The sequence below is a fragment of the Scomber japonicus genome, chromosome 5, assembly GCF_027409825.1.
Source record: "Scomber japonicus isolate fScoJap1 chromosome 5, fScoJap1.pri, whole genome shotgun sequence".
NCBI lineage: Eukaryota > Metazoa > Chordata > Actinopteri > Scombriformes > Scombridae > Scomber > Scomber japonicus.
In genome coordinates this window covers 4,919,439-4,939,674 of record NC_070582.1, presented here as the reverse complement: position 1 = coordinate 4,939,674, position 20,236 = coordinate 4,919,439, and the positions used below count along the sequence as shown (strand labels likewise).

Sequence of the window (20,236 nt, the reverse complement as noted above, 5' to 3'; positions counted from 1 at the left end):
TGAGGCAGGCAGGAAGGAAGGGAGGGCGGGGTGCTGCGAGCAGAGAGAGAGCCCGCCTGCTTCTGTTTCAGTTCAGTGAAAGTTTACAGATCGATTATCCGTGAAAGAGAAAAGAGACAGTCTGAGAAATGTGCGCAAACTGACTTTGAGGCTGATGAAAATTGATGTAATTTGGGTTGATTCTGTCTCCGGAGTGGATGTAAACTACCAAACCAACGTGGTGATGCTGCTGCAGGCTGAGAGGGATAAAGATGTAGCTGTGGATGTAGATGGACGGGACTTTTACGCACGACGTGCCAAACTGTAGCGCGCTCCTCCCGCGTGCCTCATTAGTGCATTAGTACTGGCACTTTGTTTTTTCCAACTTTACATCCTCGTTATGTCAACTAATCCTGGAATATCTTCACCTTTGTGTTTCTTACTAACTGAATGGACGGATTTCAATGAGCGACCGCGATGCTCAGATGCGCCACAAGTTATTTCATACTCGGTTTATTTTGGAGTGTGAAGGAAGTGAGTTAAAGCCTCTGAGTCTCTTTAAAAACAAAACATCGAGTAGCTCCTATAGGTTATCACTGATTAATTTATCTTTACGTCTTTCTCAGGTTCAGACTACCGAGGCTGCACGCTGCTCTGCCAACTTCACACAGATCAGCGCAGACTCGTATTCAGCTGTTGTGACTTTAAGCACATCAGCTCTGCTCTGTAACTTCACCTTGTTCACCGAGGAGGAGAAGATCCAGGCTGATGGCGCCGACTGTGAGCCGCATGGAGAGCTCAGTCACTCCTTCACCTGTCACATCACGGATCTGGCACCCGGGACTTTGTACCGTCTAGTGGTGATTTCCAAGAAGGATGGAGAGAAGAGCAACGCCTCAGTGCGCACAGGTAAGAACCAACCTGCAGGATTTATTTGACCTGATGGCTGATTTATGCTGTGAACTTGATATTTGATGTATCTGCAGTGATGGGGGGATGATGAGACTTTTAAATGAAACAATGAGAAACGTTTAAAACTGACTTAATGAAACAAATATCAGGATGGATAGTTTAATTATCCTGCACGTTAAAAGTTTACAGCTGCAATTGATCTACAGTATTATGAGTCTATTGGAAGATTTTTGGAAAAGTTTTGGAAAAGTTTTGGCAGTTCAAGATAGAAAGAAAAGTTAAAACTGACGTGAAAATGAAGCAAATGTTTAGTTATGGATAGTTTAATTATCCTTAATTATCTACCAAGGTCTGTATTTTAAAAGTTTACAGCTGCAGTTGATCTACAGTATTAGAAGTTTAAAAGGTTTTTACAGTTTAATCTTTATTAATAATGTTGTAATTATAAAATTTAATGCAATTAACTCATTATAAGACCAATATTATTTATTATTGGCTATATTGTTTCAACTGATTAAACAAAAAAACACAAAATGTCCTTTGATGTAAGGAAGCTGCACATGTAAAAATAGCTTTGATGCAGTTGAGACAATACCCAGATAGCATGCGAATGTGGGCCACTTGAGGCAATGATCCGGCACTGTAGGCATTCTTCTGGCCCGGACAAAACAGACGTGAACCTAAACTGGCCCATGTAGTAAATGCTACATTTGGGCCAAATATCACAAAACGAATATGGCCCATCTTTGGCCGAAATATGGCAAGTATGGCAATGACTAATCCGGATGTGAGCCTAAAGAGGCCCACATATAAGGAAACATACTTGGCCCACCTTTGTTGAAACATATTTGGGCCAGTCTTGGTTTATTTGGTGTGTTTTTGGTTGACATCTGGCATTGTGATGGCTTGGTTATGGCCCACTTTTGGCAAACATGAGCGGACCGCCCAAGTGCCATCATTCCATGCTGTATGTGGGCCGGATGAACATGTCAGGTGTGGGCCAGATATGGGCCAAAAGAATTTTGCTATCTGGGTAATCTCACCACTAGTTTGTCCATTAGTAGCAGTTCTGGAGCTTTCCATCACATGATCTTCCTCAGCAGATAGACTCAGTCATGTAAGTGCAGATGTTCAAATTGACATTTTTCTGAGATTTTTAGTCTATGTTGGATTAAAAATTGAGATCAAAGATTCATTCTTGTTGATGTAACCAAACAATTTTACCATAAGATCCATTTAGCAGCTGTTCCTGAGCTTTCAGTCTTATCACATATACATATAAGACACACGTGTGATGAATACAACATTTAAATCCACACCCTCAACGACTTTGACACAGTATGTTGAAAATGTCACCATGTTCCCATCATGAACAACGAGAGCTGTAATGATTAACTGACTAAACTAATCAATCAGCATTTAATTGGCAATCATTTTGATTTCTGAGGAATCATGTAAGTGAGTTTTCAAGCAGATACTAAACATTTATTAGGTCCAGCTGCTGAAATGGGATCCATTGCAGCAGCTTTTTCTTGGACTATTTATCTAATACAACAATTTGACATTTGATGACATCTCCTCGAGCTCTAGAGGTTTTAACAGACATTTTTCACAGTTTTCTGGTATTACAAATAATCAGCAGATTAAGCAATAATGAAAATAGCAATTAACTGGCAAACATTTTGATAGTCGAATAATCATAAAAGTGATTTTTTAAGCAGATACTAAACATTTATTGGCTCCAGCTGCTGAAATGGGATCCTTTGCAGCTTTTTCTTGGACTTACATGATAGTAGCTGATTTTTGGGGTTTTGGACTATTGATCTAATACAACAATTCGGACATTTGATCTCCTCGAGCTCTAGAACATTTCAACAGACATTATTCACAGTTTTCTGGTTTTACAAATAATCAGCAGATTAAGCCGTAATGAAAATAGTTATAACACTCCTCTGCAATTTTCATACTTTGCAAAGTTATCCAGTGGGCTGATTTGGACTCCCTGTTTGACCGTCCTGCTCTTAAGAGTCTGTCTTTATGTTCCTTAGTAACTATTGTCCACCAGATGCCTTCAGACTTTATTTAAGAGCAGATCTGTATTCTCATGTATCGATATGAATATAAATATAAATGTGAATTGCATAGGAGTGAGCGTAAACTACTGTGTTTAGAATGAATAAGAAATTAAAGCAGCCTCATTAAATCAAGTGTTTTACAATCTGAACAACATGTGATAGAAACATTAATATGAGCCACAGACTTAGTAAAACCTCATTTACATTATTCGTCTGCTTCATAACAGATAAAATATGTAATGATAGAGTTTATAGTGATAATAATTACATACACGGCTTCCTCTCTCACCGTATGGTATGTGTATATGTGGCTGTAGATAGATAGGTAGGTAGGTAGGTAGATAAATAGATAGATAGACAGATAGGTAGGTAGGTAGGTAGGTAGGTAGATAGGTAGATAGGTAGGTAGGTAGGTAGGTAGGTAGATAGATAGATAGATAGATAGATAGGTAGGTAGGTAGGTAGGTAGGTAGGTAGATAGATAGAGAGATAGATAGGTAGATAGGTAGATAGATGGGTAGGTAGGTAGGTAGGTAGGTAGGTAGAGAGATAGATAGATAGATAGATAGGTAGATAGATAGATAGATAGATAGATAGATAGGTAGATAGATAGATAGATAGATAGATAGATAGATAGATAGATAGATAGATAGATAGATAGATAGATAGGTAGATAGATAGATAGATAGATAGATAGATAGATAGATAGATAGATAGGTAGGTAGGTAGGTAGGTAGGTAGGTAGATAGATAGAGAGATAGGTAGGTAGGTAGATAGATAGATAGATAGATAGATAGATAGATAGATAGGTAGGTAGGTAGGTAGGTAGGTAGGTAGATAGATAGATAGATAGGTAGGTAGGTAGGTAGGTAGGTAGGTAGGTAGATAGATAGGTAGGTAGGTAGATAGATAGATAGGTAGGTAGGTAGGTAGGTAGGTAGGTAGGTAGGTAGGTAGGTAGATAGGTAGGTAGGTAGGTAGGTAGGTAGGTAGGTAGGTAGGTAGATAGGTAGATAGATAGATAGATAGATAGATAGATAGATAGGTAGGTAGGTAGATAGATGGATAGGTAAATAATAAAATAGCAGAATAGCAAATGAAATAACATAAATAAAATGTAATGTACAAAAGTATATACAACTAAATGGCAGTGTGATATATCAGGTATATCAGGATATGAGCAGAACAGAGTCAAGCAAACATTAACTATTATCATTATTACTGCCTTATATATTTTATTATGTAATTAACCTGTCTATGCTGTTTAATGAGTTAGTTTTAGTTTAGTGATGCATAATGAATGAGGAAGGAAACTATAAGTGGAAGTGGATAGGAGCTTACAGTAATGCAACAATAAGAATAATCTACCAGAGCTTAATTTAAAGATGCTTTTACATACAGTCAAGCCCGAAATTATTCATACCCCTGGCAAATTTTGACTTAAACTTACTTTTATTCAACCAGCAAGTTGTTTTTTGACCGGAAGTGACACAGGCGTCTCCAAGAAGATAAAAAGACGATGTTCAAAAGGCATCATTGTGGTAAAAAAAATATTTCAGTCAGCTTTTATTTACATTTGAACAAAAAGTGGCATGTCCAAAAGGGGTATGAATAATTTCGGGCTTGACTGTATCTGATGATAAAACCCTGAAAAGGTTCGGTGAGAGCGGCGGTGGACTTCCTCTCCATCCTGCCTCTCTTTCTCTCTCTGGGTAACAAAGCACAAAGCCAAGGCCGCAGCGTCTGCTCTCTGCCAGCAGAGGTTTGTGTTTGCGGCCGCAGGTTTGTCAGAGCGTCCTGAACACAGAGCTCACTAACAATGCTCGTTCATCTAATCTCAAGTGTTTGTTTCCAGACTCCTCTGAGCCACTTCCCGTTTCACATTGTTCCTCCGTAGCGACGGATGCAGGAGGCCTTCACAACGTTTGTTTTTATAGGATTCAGAGATTAGAAATCAGATTCTGAGATTTCACATTGTCTTCGCTCGCAAAAAGGTGAGGTGAAGATTATTCCGCTCTCAAGAGGAGAAAGTGTAGATCATAGCTGTCCCCAGTAATGACAGATTTTATTACTAAGGCCTGGTTCATAAGCAGGTCATCATATTAGTGATGAGTTGAGAAGGATGTGGGAAGGATAAGATGGATAACTTGTGTTGGAAGTAATGACTCCGATGAGAAGAATAACTTACGATGAGAATAATGACTATAAATCATAATGATATTAACCCTTAAACAGACCTTACTAGTTATGTCATTTGCACCTCAAGTAAGGAAGGAATGAAGGAAAGAAGGAAGGAAGGAAAGGACGGAAGAAGGAAGGAAAGGAGGAAGGAAGGGAAGCAAGGGAGGAAGGAAGGAAGGTAGGAAGGAAAGGAGTGAAGAAGGAAGGAAAGGAGGGAGGAAGGGAAGGAAGGAAGGGAGGAAGAAGGAAGGAAAGGAAAGGAAGGAGGAAGGAAAGGAGGGAAGAAGGAAGGAAAGGAGGGAGGAAGGGAGGAAGAAGGAAGGAAAGGAGGGAGGAAGGAAGGAAGGACAGATGAAGGAAGGAAGAAAGGACAGAAGGAGGGAACATTTACCCTAACAGCTGAACTTAGATCTGAGGACGGAAGGAACGAAGGAAGGAAGGACGGACAGATGAAGGAAGGAAGGAAGGACAGATGAAAGAAGGAAGGAAGGAAGGAAGGAAGGACGGAAGGACGGACAGAGGAAAGACCCGGGAGGACAACACGAAGGTTAAAGAGTCTGTATCTCCTGGTGCACGTTGTCTGTTTAAGGGTTAATAACTAATATGAGAATAATAACTTATAGTGAGGATAATAAATCGTAATGAGAAGTTATTCTTTAAATAAATATAGTACTCCACATTGTGATATAACTCAAATTCTTCATTACAGATGGACTGTACTTATAAAGCGCCTTTCTAGTCTTTACGACCACTCAAAGCTCTTTACATGACATGTAGGAGCCATATATTGATTTGTTTATTAGTTATTCTGTGTTTAACCCTCCTGTTATGCTCCCGGGTCAAATTGACCCATCTGTTTTGACTCTTCCTTCCTTCCCTCCTTCCTTCCTTCCCTCCCTCCTTTCCTTCCTCCTTTCCCCCTCCTTTCTTCCTTCCTTCCTTCCTCCCTCCTTCCTACCTTCTTTCCTTCATCCGTCCTTCCTTCCTCCCTTCCTTCTCTTCTCTGTCCTTCTTTCCTTCCTTCCTCCCACCCTCCTACCTTATTTCCTCCCACCCTCCTACCTTCCTTCTTTACTTACTTCTTTCCTCCGTCCTTCCTTCCTTCCTTATTTCCTTTCCTCCCTTCCTTCCTTCCTCCATCCCCCTTTCTTCCTTCCCTCCTTCCTCCCTCCCTCCCTCCCTCCCTCCCTCCTTTCCTTATTTCCTTGACTCGAACACAACAGGAGGGTTAATTAGCTTTGTCTTGTTGCCATGGTGATATGTAGTGTTTGGGGTCTCGTGGGCACTGTAGCCACAGCCGGTAGGTTATATCAGTACCTGCTTCACCTGCACTGGGGAGGGAGGCGAGTCTAGGTAGCCGTAATTTTTGTTGACCGCATTTTATTTTAACGCTGTTTGTTTGCTTTGATACACATCTCACATCCTATGGGCGCGTGGAAAGCCGCTGTAGTATTCATTTCATTCATTAAAACTCTGAAACTTCTTTTGGACTCAGTGTGCTTCTGATGGAACAGCAGCAGCGTGTCATTCAAATACAAAACCTATTCTGCCTCATCAGCCACTTTTTAACCCTCCTGTTGTGCTCCCGGGTCAAATTGACCCATCTGTTTTGACTCTTCCTTCCTTCCTTCCTTCCTTCCTTCCCTCCTTTCCTTCCCTCCTTCCTTCTTTCCTTCCCTCCTTCTTTCCTCCTTTCCTTCCATCCCTTCTTCCCTCCTTTCCTCCATTCCTTCCTCCTTTCCTTACTTCCCTTCTTCCCTCCTTTCCTTCCTTCCTTCCTCCTTTCCTTACTTCCCTTCTTCCCTTCTTTCCTCTGTCCTTCTTTCCTCCCTTCCTCGTTCCTTCTTTACTACCTCCCTCCTACCTTCCTTGATTCTTTCTCTCCTCCCTCCTTTCCTTCCTTCCTTCCTTCTTCCTTCCTTCCATCTTTCCTTCCTTCCTTCCTTCCTTCTTTCCTCCCTTCCTCTTTTCCTTTCTCCCTCCCTTCCTCGTTCCTTCTTTACTACCTCCCTCCTACCCTCCTTGATTCTTTCCTTCTTTCCTTCCTTCCTTCCTTCCTTCCTTCCTCCTTTCCTTCCTTCCTTCATCTCCCTTTCTTCCTTCCCTCCTTCCTCCCTCCCTCTCTCCTTTCCTTCCTTCTTCCTTCTTCCTCCCTTCCTTGACTTGAACACAACAGGAGGGTTAAAAGGTACTGGAAAGCCGCTATATTACAAGTCATTCACCCTTTCACACACATTCACACACTGATGGCAGGAGCTACCACGCAGGGAGCCAACCTGCTCACCAGAGGGAATTTAACCATTCATTCACATTCACACACCGTTGGCATAGCAACAGGAGCAATCTGGGGTTAAGTGTCTTGCCCAAGGACACATCGACATGTGGACTGGAGGAGCCGGGAATTGAACCGCCAATCTTCCAATTGGAGGACTACTACTGTACCGCTCTACTTCCTGAGCCACAGCAGCCACAAGTCCTGCATTTAAAATTTAGTATGAAAAGTAATAATACTCATTTTAGAGTCGGATATAAATATATGTTATACTGTTAGATTATTTGAACTGATGCATCTTAACATCTAAGCTGAATTTCTTAAGATACCTTTTAGTCATTTAATTTACAACTGTTCAAACATTTGATATGGAAAATCTTAGTCTGCAGATTTCATTATAAGGCTAAATATATGAGGACACGTCATCATCACAGTCATATGTTCCTCCTCTCTGCTGGGAAGGCGTCAGAAACAAATAATAGCTATAAATACTTGAGTATCTTAAAGTAATTGAATATCTAAATGATCTAAATTGAACTATTGAACACTGATCCTTTAAACCTTCAATTCGAATGAGGAACACCTGACTAATCCTCCCCAAAAAACATCTTTAACAGGGAAAAATGGACAAAAAATAACATGTACAGTCGGTTTCTTACTATGTTTGAAAATAGAAAGAATTTAAATCACAAATAAGAGCTATAAATACTTTTTTTTTTTTTTTTAATTAAACACATGTACAACCCCCCCCCCCCCCTCATGTTTTAAAATAGCGGCAGCAGCATTACAGAGATTAGAGAAAGCCTCCATTGTTTGTGTGTTTGTGTGGAAAACAACGTCACACAGCAGTTTAACTCAGCGTTGCTATGACGACCCCGCTCACGTTGATGAACTACTGTACGAAGTCATGGAGAACCGGCTGGTACCAAACCCAGTATAGAGCAGAGCTAGAACTGTATAATGGACCCCAAACAGCCTCCATGATTGAGGGGGCATGAGGACGTCCTCTAGCAGGACCTGGTCTAGCTGGACCTGGTCTAGTGGGACAATTTGAATGAGGAACAACTCCCTAATCCCTAATCCTCCCAAAAACAAGGAAAAATGGACAAAAAAATAACATGTGGAAGAATTTAAATCACATTATCATGAGACATAAAATGATTGTAGTTGTCTTTTAAAAAACTGTTAAACATTAAAAAAGGCTCTCGACAAAAGTGACCCAAAAAAAAAGACCCATACCTCTAAGTTCAAGTGTAACCTAATACCTGCAGCTGTCCAGTAAATGTACGATGAGTGTAAAGGACAAAATGTACAAGTGTAAAAAGTAAAAGCTCAAATAAAGAGTAAAGTAGAAACACCAGAAAAACTGTATTTAAATAAAAGTATTTAGTCATCAGCGATCAGCGAGAGAAGATGTGACAGTTTAGGTTTTTCATTATTAAGGAGCAAATCAGTTTGTATTGAAAGTCTCCTTTAGTGAGATGAATGTGTGTGTGTGTGTGTGTATGTGTGTGTGTGTGTGTGTGTGTGTGTGTGTGTGTGTGTGTGTGTGTGTATGTTCTCAGGAAACAACGAAGTCTCCCTTAGAGAGGAAACCATTATTATGAGAGAGTCAGAGTTCAGGACTGAGTGGGGGGGCCGTTAGCCTCGTCCTGCCCCACCCCTTCAAATCACCCCCCCCCCCCCCTTCTCTCTTTTTTTTTCTTTTGCACTTTTTCCTGTCCAGATCTACCAAAGAAAATGCAGCTAAAACAATCCTATCTAACTTTTCCATCTCCGCTGCTGCTGCTGCTGGTACAAAGACAGGATACACACACACACACACACACACACACACACACACACACACACACACACACACGCACACACACAAACACACACACACACACACACACACACACACACACACACACGCACACACACACACACACACACACACACACACACACAGACCTGTAACATGTCTCATTAAGTCTTACATAATCCAGCTGAGGAACAAAGGAGGTGCTGAGAGTAAAACATGGAACAAGGTGTTCATGAGTTCAGGTGACGGGAAAGAGAAAGCTGAAGTTTCTGGATTGATTTACGTCCCTCTTGACTTCCATTGTGTTCCACGTATATATCCGTACAGTCTGGAAACCAACTTGAAAAATTCTTGAAACTCGTTCAAGAAGAACATTTGTCATTGTTTATTGTATTCGGTCGGTAGGGGTGTGACGATACACTCGGCTCACGAGACGAGCCTGTCAGGACTTTACTAAACAGAACAGAAGACTGGACCCACAATGCAGATCTGAAACCGATGATGGTTTTATTCAGGCAACAAAACAGAAACAAAAACGCAGCAGGAGATGACAGAGCTGGGCGAGGCGAGGCTGAGGGCAGGCAAAGGGCTGGAAGAGAGGAGAAATACAAAAACAAGTTAGTCCAAAGCATAAACTGTATAAAAGAAATGGACGTAACATCCATGACGTCACCCATTGGTTTGTGGACTGCTGCTCGGAAGCCAATAGTTTCGAATCTAGGCAGCGGCATCTTGAGAATTTCAGGTGCATGCTGGGAAAAAAAGAACACGGATTCTACTTATATGGGCATGAGGCGGGGCCATGGGCGGAAGTATGGGCGGGACTAACGGCGGAGCGGGGAGGCTGCGATTGGCCAAAATGTCCCAAATGAACATCATACTGCATTGAAGAAGGCTTTAAACTAGCGATTGAGACCATAAACACATTTTGAAAACGTTTACTGAGGTTAGAAATCAAGTGAGAAGTTGGTGAATTCTCCATTGACTTGTATAGAGACGGTCGCCCCCTGGTGGCCTTTTGATAGAATGCAGCTCTAAGTTACTTCTGTGTTGGCTTCTTTTCAGAGGATAGGTACTCCCCGCCTGGTCCAAAGCAAGGTAAATCCAAAACAGGGTCCAGGTTTACAAAATACTAGATCGAAGAGCTGAGAGCGTTACCACAGCGGGTGAAACAACGAACTGGCGATGAGTAGAGGAAGAGACCGGCTTATGAATGCTGTAGAGCAGGAAACGAGGTTGATGAATCTCAGGTGTGCAGAGGAGGGTGGATGCAGAAAGCTGGCAGAAGGCCCCGCCCAGCCCTGGGAGAAAGAAAACATGGACACAGGAAAAGCAGCAGAGGCGAACTGGATCCTGACAGAGCCGAGACACGATATTGGGTTCACGAGATGGAAACGAGACTTTAGCTATGAGGAAATAAATGACTGTTCTTTTATTTGAAATTCACAAAATGGAAATTGAATTGAAATGTTTTAACTAATCAACTCGTAATGAATCACTTTAGTTCTACTTTCTAAATATATAATGATCATATCCAGCATGCAGCACTGTAAAAGGTCTCCCCATATAGATATTTTAGTATCACAAATACTAAAAAGTAAATTCTAATATATAAATATAAATTAAATAAAGAATCCAATTATCCAAATTATAACATATTGCTAATAAAAAAGTAAATTGCATCTCTCTCTCTATCTATCTATCTCTTTCTCTCTCTCTCTCTCTCTCTCTCTCTCTCTCTCTCTCTCTCTATCTATCTATCTATCTCTATCTCTATCTCTCTCTCTCTCTCTATATATCTATCCATCGATCTATCCATCTCTCTCTCTCTCTCTCTCTCTCTCTCTCTCTCTCTATCTATCTATCTATCTATCTATCTATCTATCCATCTCTCTATCTATCTATCTATCTATCTATCTATCTATCTATCTATCTATCTATCCATCGATCTATCCATCTCTCTCTCTCTCTCTCTCTCTCCCTCTCTCTCTCTCTCTCTCTCTCTCTCTCTCTCTCTCTCTCTCTCTCTCTCTCTCTATCTATCTATCTATCTATAACTCTCTCTCTCTCTATCTATCTATCTATCTCTCTCTCTCTCTCTATCTATCTATCTATCGATCTATCCATCTCTCTATCTATCTATCTATCTATCTATCTATCCATCGATCTATCCATCTCTCTCTCTCTCTCTCTCTCTCTCTCTCTCTCTCTCTCTCTCTCTCTCTCTCTCTCTCTCTCTCTCTCTCTCTCTCTCTCTCTCTCTCTATCTATCTATCTATCTATCTACCTATAACTCTCTCTCTCTCTATCTATCTATCTATCTATCTATCTATCTATCTATCTATAACTCTCTCTCTCTCTCTCTATCTATCTATCTATCGATCTATCTATCTATCTATCTATCTATCTATCTATCTATAACTCTCTCTCTCTCTATCTATCTATCTATCTATCTATAACTCTCTCTCTCTCTATCTATCTATCTATCTATCTATAACTCTCTCTCTCTCTATCTATCTATCTATCTCTCTCTCTCTATCTATCTATCTATCTATCTATCTATCTATCTCTCGCTCTCTCTCTCTCTCTCTCTCTCTCTCTCTCTCTCTCTCTCTCTCTCTCTCTCTCCCTCCCTCTCTCTCTCTCTCTCTCTCTCTCTCTCTCTCTCTCTCTCTCTCTCCCTCTCTCTCTCTCTCTCTCTCTCTCTCTCTCCCTCTCTCTCTCTCTCTCTCTCTCTCTCTCTCTCTCTCTCTCTCTCTCTCTCCACAAAATTAACTCATAAAGACTTTTAAAAGGTAGAAAACTCTTAAAAATGACTAAAAACAGTCTGGAGGTCCATCTGAACTCTAAACTTAACTTCTCCACTTGCTTCCTGTCGTAGACCCGGTTGGTCCGACTCAGCTGGACATCCAGATGGATCCGGTCCAGCAAAAGGCGCTGTCATTGGTCCAGACCGGTTCCTCGGGTCTGCGGATGTCCTGGACTCCTTCGCCGGGTCATGTGGACTGGTATGACGTCACTCTGAAGGACACCAGTTCTGGATCGGCCCGCAGCACTCGGATCATGGGCAGCGCAGCCCCTCAGTCTGGCTTCACCTCCCTCGTCCCCGGGACTCTGTACTCTATAGATGTGGTGGCTACGGCCGGGAACAAGAGCGCTCCACCTGTCCGCACCACAGCAGCTACAGGTGAGGAGCTGGTTAGAGACTCATAAGAGCTTCAGGTCTCTTTCACATCTCTTTTACACCTTAAGTTTCAGATCTCTTTCACACCTGGGGTTTCAAATCTGTACCTCTCCCGTTGTTTCAAGTCTTGTTCACCTCTCTGTCACACCAGTCAGTTTCAGGTCTCTTTCACACCTTAACCCTTAAACAGGCAGGAGTGGAGAAATGAGCTGTGAAAAATAAAATCCCTGTTAACTAATGTGCAAGTATAACATTTCCATAAACATGCTTTATTTCTCTTTTACTACTATACACGTTTTATCCTTTCTATCTAAGTATAGACCTGCCACAAGCTCCAATACGTTGTCCCCATTAAGGTATAAAAATGATCATAATGGTAAACAACTGAATGCTTTATTTCTCTTTTACTACTATACAAGCTTCTAATCTGACTTTCATCCTTTCTATCTAAGTATAGACCTGCTACAAGCTCCAATTCTACCAATTTGGTCCTACCAATTCAAAGCACATACAACTGAGCAACCACCTTAACTAATCATGCTCCTAACAGAGCGTTAAAGAGTCTGTATCTCCTAGTGCACGTTTCCTGTTTAAGGGGTTAAGTTTCAGGCTTCCTTCACACCTGGGGTTTCGAGTCTGTCGCTCTACTGTAGTTTCAGGTCTCTTTTACACTGGTAGTTTGATGTATCACACACATGTCTTTCCCTGTCTCTGTCACACCTGTAGTTTCTGGTACCTTTCACACCTGCAGTTTTTAGGTGTCTCTAGTTTCAGGTCTCTGTCACACCTGTTGTTTCAAGTCTTGTTCACATCTCTTTCACACTGGTAGTTTTTAGGGATCTTTCACACCTGGGGTTTCAAATATGTACCTCTTCTGTAGTTTCAGTTCTCTTTTACACCTGTAGTTTTTAGATATCTCTACTTTCAGGCCTCTTTCAGACCTGTAGTTTGAGGTATATTTCACACCTGTTGTTTCAGGTCTTTGTCACACATGTAGTTTTTAGGTCTTCTCTAGTTTCAGGTCTCTTTCACACCTGTAGTTTGAAGTATCATTCACATTTCTTTCCCTTTCCCCAAGTCTGTCACTCTACTGTAGTTTCATGTCTCTTTTACACACTTGAAACTACAGGTGTGACAGAGACCTGTAATTTCAGATATATTTCACATCTGTAGTTTTTAGGTGTCTCTAGTTTCAGGTCTCTTTTACACCTGTAGTTTGAAGTACCATTAACATGTCTTTCCCTGTCTCTTTCACACCATAAGTTTCAGGCTTCCTTCACACATGGGGTTTCAAGTCTGTCGCTCTTCTGTAGTTTTTAGATATCTCTAGTTTCAGGTCTCTTTCACACCTGTAGTTTCAAGTCTCTCTCTCTCCCGTGTCCCCCCCTGCAGCTCCCTCCTCTGTCAGCGGCCTGCAGGTGGCGTCCTCCTCCCCACACAGCCTCACAGTCTCCTGGCAGGTCGGTCCAGGCAGGACGGAGCGGATCAGGGTTCTGCTGACGGATCAGAGCGGGGTCCTGATGAGTAACGTCACTCTAGAAAACACCGTGACCTCGGCTGTGCTGGACAACCTGCAGCCCGGGACCCTGTACACCGTCACCGTGGTAACAGAGGCAGTCGGCCTGCAGAGCTCCACGTACAAACAGGCAGTGACAGGTAGATCAACTCTGAAGCTTCAGAGCTTTTTAGCCTCTAGACCTCCAGCCGACATCTTGGCACGTTAACGTTCTCTTTACTTCCTGTTTTTCACTATCAAAATAAAAGCATTTTAAGTAGTTCAACTCAAAGCTTTCAAAGGAAATTAAATCTCTGGTTAAACACAATAACAATAACCATTTCTTGTTCTTAATGTCATGTAAATATTGTAAATACTTTGCCCTTTTAACTGACCATTAATTAACTTATTTATTTATCTATTTAACTTAACATTTCTTAACAATAACGTAACATTATCAAGTTTATATTAGGTTCAGTCGGCTATGTGGTGAACAAAGAGCCTGAAATTGTTACTGTATGTCAAACTAGTTTTGGACTACTAATGTTATATCCATGCTTAATATGTGCTCAGTTTTAATTTAAAGTATCCCCAAAATGCAATGTCTAGACCTGTAGTTCTGCTCAGCATTATCTTGGTAAATCAGTCATTTTAAAGTCCTTTTTAAAAAAAAGAGGAACATGCTGATGGTTTCTTTTTTCAGTTCTTTGTTTCACTGTCTGCTCCATCGCAGCAGCAGCAGCAGCAGCAGAGTCACACTGCTGTTCTTTCCAGGATATTTTAGGATTTAACTCCACCCTTCCTCTGCCAGCAGCTGCTCGCCTCATCTAAAAACTCTCCCACCCAAGAGCGCTATCAGTTTAATACCTCTGGAGCTCCGAGCTTCTACTCTAATGACTCTTCAGTTCCCACAATGTTCTACTGGGGATTAAAATATATTGTTTTATTAGCTATGACCTGAATATAAAAGTCATTTAAAGTCCTCCTTCACTCAAACTCAGTGTTTTCTGATTCCTGATACATTCATCTGTGTTCACCTTCAACCTCAGTTTAACCAGCACAGTCTCAAGTCATAGTTCAGATTACAATATATGAGCTGGCTTTCTTATTAGCAGGAGGAGGAGGAGTCGGGTGGTTGCCTAGTAACGTAGTTAGGTGGACAGTTGGAAAAGCATCAAAGCGGTAGAGAGCTCTGTTTGAGACCACCATGAGACACTTTATGTTTTCCTGTTTCGACCGACAAAATCTGGTGTTTTTAAGTGAGCTGTTTTTTCAGAAATAGCGGGACTTTTGCAGCCGTTTTTATTTGTTTCAATTTTTGAATCCAATCTATGATCTTTCTCTAAAGCTAACCAAGTGATTTTACTGTCTAAACCTAATCATACATCAACCACAGCTTCGTCACATCATAAAACATCATTATTAAACTGATAATGGCCGACATTGAAATGCAGATATTCAATGTTTTTACTGGTTTTTGCAGAAATGTACAATGTCAGTGATTCCAGTTTACACCTTACACCTCTTAGACAGGAAAACGTTAAATATTAACAATATTTACCTATTCAGAGATTTTGGATTTTAACATGAATGAGAAAGAGGATTTTAAACTTATCATCACATCAAATTGGACACAAATGATTATAATTCAAAGCAGATGTTTTAAAACATGTCTGTAGATGATCTTTAATAAAACAGGTTTCTAGTTTCATCTCTGATTTAACCCTCCTGTTGTCCTCGAGTCAAGGAAGGAAGGGAAGAAGGGAGGAGGGAAGAACGAAGGAAGGGAGGGAGGATGGAAGGAAGGAAAGGAGGAAGGAAGTGAGGAAAAGGAAGAAGGAAGGGAGGAAGGAAAGGAGGAAGGAAAGAAAGAAAGAAGGACAGAGGAAAGAAGGAAAGGAAGAAGGGGAGGAAAGAAAGAGAGAAGGAGGGAGGGAGGAAGGAAAGAAAGAAGGACAGAGGATAGAAGGAAGGGAGGAAGGGAGGGGGATGAAAGAAAGACAGAGGAAGGAAGGAAGGAAGTAAAGAAAGAGGGAGGGAGGGAGGAAAGAAAGCGAGAAGGAGGGAGGAAGGAAGGAAGGAAAGAAGGGAGGAAGGGAGGAAGGAAGGAAGGAAGGAAGGAAAGAAGGAACAGTCAAAACAGACGGGGTCAATTTGACCCGGGAGGACGACAGGAAGGTTAATTCATGTTGTATAAGTCATGTAAACTCAGCTCTTACATTTAAGGTAAAACTGATACGTTCAATTTCAATCTAATTTTAAAAGCATTTGAATATAAACTACGTTGCTCATGAGAGATAAACTCCGTCTTTATGATCCGTCCTCTTCAGTCCCAGCGATGGTCTCAGATTTGAGGCTGGACAACAACGGCAGCTCAGACACTCTGCAGGCGTCCTGGCTGCCGCCTGCAGGGGGCGTCGACCTTTACCTGGTGACCCTGACGGCGAAGGGATCGACTCCTCAGCAGCTCCGCCTGACGCCCAACGTCACCCAGGTGTTGTTCCAGGGACTGACTCCCGGTCGGAGCTACCAGCTGACCGTCAGCACCACAGCTGGAGGAAAAAGCACCGAGACCAGGACCAGCAGGAGGACAGGTTAGTGTCTGCAGATCTTCATCATGTTATTTTGTTTTTGTCGTCTGATCGTCATGAAACTCTCCTCGTTGAATCATCAGAACAAAATCTGAACTTTGTTAGAAAAGATTTGGCTCATTGATTAAATGTACTACGACTCTCAAAGTGCTTTTCACTAATAAACGGATGTTGAATCACAGAGCTTCACATCCTGTTGAGATTGAATTTTTGGTGAATTCGGCATCAGCAGCTGAGGTTTATGGGTAATGTAGTATTTATAGCCATGAACCAAAGCGACAGAAAAATTAAGCAGGTGCATTAACATCACATTTTGTTGAATTATGCAGTATTCAGTATTAAAAGTTGACCTGAAACTGTTGATTAAAATGTCGTCAATCTACACTCTATATCTATATATTCATGTATTTAATATGAAAATATTTAACCATATATCAGTATTGTTTTGGAGGCATGTTGGCTGCTACAGGTGTTTAGTTTGTTTCTCATCATTTAAACACTAGTAAATATTTAGTTTGTATGAACTAAATCGAGCTAAAAGAATAGAGCAGGTTGAAACTTAATGATTTTCTCTTTGTTGTAGAGTTTTAATCGTTTCCAAGTGACAGTTGTGTTTCGTTCTTCTTCACTACTTACCTTAAAATACGTCTATTTTCTTGCACTATTTTACCAGTTTTTACCCTAAAACTGGTAGAATGACTATTTAAATCACAGACTGTGTGAACAAAGACTGATTATTATATAATAGTTCTGCATTTGATGCCAGTTTTTTGACACATTTTCCATTGTGTGTTTTTCATCACTCCTCTCCTCCCTCCTGTTCTGGTTCAGTCCCAGACCGGGCGGCGGCTCTCTCCGTGTCCGGTGACAGAAGAGTGCTGAGGGTCACCTGGTCACACCCCAAAGGCGACTGGGACACCTACAGCGTGCTGCTGTGGAACGGCTCTGTGGTTGTGGTGAACGATACGATCAGTAAACTGAACACACAGTACTCGTTCTCCGTCCTGGACCTCGGTCTGGTGCCTGGACGCCTCTATGGGGCCGAGGTCACCGTTCAAAGCGGCGATCTGAGGAGCACGGCACACTGCCAGGGACGACTGGGTTAGTTTACCTTCACACACGTTCTTTGGTTTCACCTCGTAATGCGTAAAGGAACTTTAATGAAGGGTGGTCACTTTAGATTACAGTTGATAGTTCGACCTTTAACCCTCACTTGCATCTTTTTTAAAGGCAGGAAATAATATCAGATAAAAATAAGTTTTCACCTTTATCACCCTTTTTCATGTCCCCTTTCTGCTCTCTTATCACTGCTGGATGAAATATTCAGACCTTTTACTTCAGAAAAAGAAATAAAACCACAAAATACTGCATTCAAAATGTTCCCTAAAATACTCAAACTATAACTTTGAGTCATGTACAGTTTTTTTTTAAATAATGGAGCAGCTTTTTTATTCCACACATTCTCCTCCATTGAAAAACATGGTGCCTACATTACCCACAATGCAACTGGAGATTGAGGTGTGTTGTGCTAGTAGCAGCTAGCTTGGAGCTTTTAGCTTCTAGCAGAGATAAGGAGCTTCACAGGTCTGATAACTTCACTTCTTTCCGACTCATGTGACATCACTGGAATCATGTGACATCACTGGAATTATGCGACATCACCGGAATCCTGTGACATCACCGGAATCATGTGACATCACTGGAGTCGGTTTATTAGATTTATTAGAGCTCCTTCTGGAGAGGGGAAATTACTTTTACTACCCTTTTACACACCGAACAGCTGGAAACACACATGCTGAGGAGGAAAATACCTGCAGGTTCTCTTTGTGTACGAGTACTGAAATATTATCAGCAAAATGTGCTTTAAGTATCAAAAGTGAAAGGACTCATGCTGCATCATTAAACCTGATGCAGTAAAGTATAAGCAGCATTTTAAGCAGCTGATTTTAACTACTTTATACATTCTTAATAGGATAGTGCAGTAAAAAGTATATTTATTTCTGAATTGTAGTTTAGGGCTGGGCAATATATCAATATTATATCAATATTGTGATATGAGACTAGATATTATCTTAGATTTTGGATATCGTAATATCATGATATATCATCAGAGTGGTCTTTTCCTGGTTTCATAAGGCTGCATTATTGTAATATGATGTAATTTTCTGAACTTAATGGACTGTTTTAGCTCTATAGCTTGTCTTATTTTTTACCTTTTACCCACTTTGTCATTATATCCACGTTACCAATGATTATTTACCAAACATTTCATAGTGTAAATATTCTGTGAAAGCATCAAGAATCATCTCTATATTATTGTTGCAATATTGATATCGAGGTATTTGGTCAATAATATTGTGATACTTGATTTTGTCCATATCGCCCAGCTCTAGTAAAGTTTGTACTTGTTTAACCCTCCTGTTGTCCTCAAGTCAAGGAAGGGAGGGAGGAAGGAAGGAAGAAGGAATGAAAGGTGGGAGGAAGGGAGGAAAGGAAAGGAAAGGAAAGGAAAGGAAAGGAAAGGAGGGAGGAAGGAAGGAAGGAGGGAAGGAAGGAGGAAAGGTAGGAAAGAAGGACAGAGGAAAGAAAGAGAGAAGGTGGGAGGGAGGAAAGAAGGAAGGGAGGAAGGAATAAGGAAGGGAAGGAAGGAAAGAAGGAAGAAAGGGGGATGGAGGAAGTACAGACGGAAGGAAGGAAGGGAGGAAAGAAGAATAAGACGGGGTCAATTTGACCCGGGAGGATGACACAAGGGTTAAATATCCTCTGTCTCCCCCCCGCCCTGTCCGCCTGCAGCCCCTCGTCCCGTCCAGCAGCTGCTCGTCCGTCACACTGATGAATCCACGCTGAGCGTCCTGTGGAGCCGACCGCCTGGCGAGTGGGACGGCTACACGGTGGTCCTCAGCCTGGTGGACTCAGCCTCCGTCTTGGCTCAGAGGATCCTGCCCTGGGAGGCCAGAGAGTGCACCTTCAACATCCTGGCCTCGGGACGCAGATACACCGTTACCGTGGTGACCAACAGCGGCAACCTGAACAGCTCTGCCTCCGTGAACGGATGGACCAGTAAGTCTCTTGAGAGCTGTTATGTGTAAGGCGGACGTCACTGAGCATGTGCAGGAACACGTGTAAAGGGGCAGGAAGTAGCTTGTCCACTAATTGGAAGATCGATGTGTCCAGTCCACATGTTTAAGTATACTTGGGCCCCATATTGTTCCATATTAGTGTGTGAATGTTAGTTTCCTCCTGATAAGCAGGTTGGCATCCTGCGTGGTCGTTACTGCCATCAGCACATGAACGTGTGTGTGTGTGAATGGGTCAATGTGTGTGTCTCATAGTGTAGAAGAGCTGTGAGCGGTAAGAAGACTAGAAAAACTTTATTGAGGCTGTATTGAGAGATTTACAGAGTAGCACAAAGTCAAGAGGTTGTGATATGTTGCACAGAGGAATCAGGCTTTGCATACACACACAATACTTGTAGGATCAGTTCATTGTTGGTTTGGCTTTGATGACTTTGTTCATATGAAAAATATAGAAAATAGACATCTAAATCCTTTAGTACATGTCTAGAGGGATATTTAACCCTTAACATACAGTTCAGGGTTCAATTTGGGTTAATTTCTAACAAATGAGAGCTGTAAAAACGCCAAATACATATTTATTTTAGCTGGATTTTTTCCGAATATGACCTATAGTATACAAAAATGGAAATAAAATACATGTTGTTTTGTGCAGCTTAAACACATTTT

General features: G+C 41.5%; 1 protein-coding gene across 1 annotated transcript in view; it reads left to right on the top strand.

Annotated features, from left to right (window-relative positions):
- LOC128359039 (receptor-type tyrosine-protein phosphatase beta-like) overlaps positions 1–20,236 on the top strand; it is a 58,463-nt gene that overhangs the window by 4,559 nt on the left and 33,668 nt on the right. The window contains 6 exon segments of the mRNA XM_053319455.1: positions 606–888; positions 12,105–12,410; positions 13,800–14,063; positions 16,233–16,496; positions 17,325–17,594; positions 19,287–19,553. Coding sequence (XP_053175430.1) covers positions 606–888; positions 12,105–12,410; positions 13,800–14,063; positions 16,233–16,496; positions 17,325–17,594; positions 19,287–19,553 — 1,654 coding nt within the window.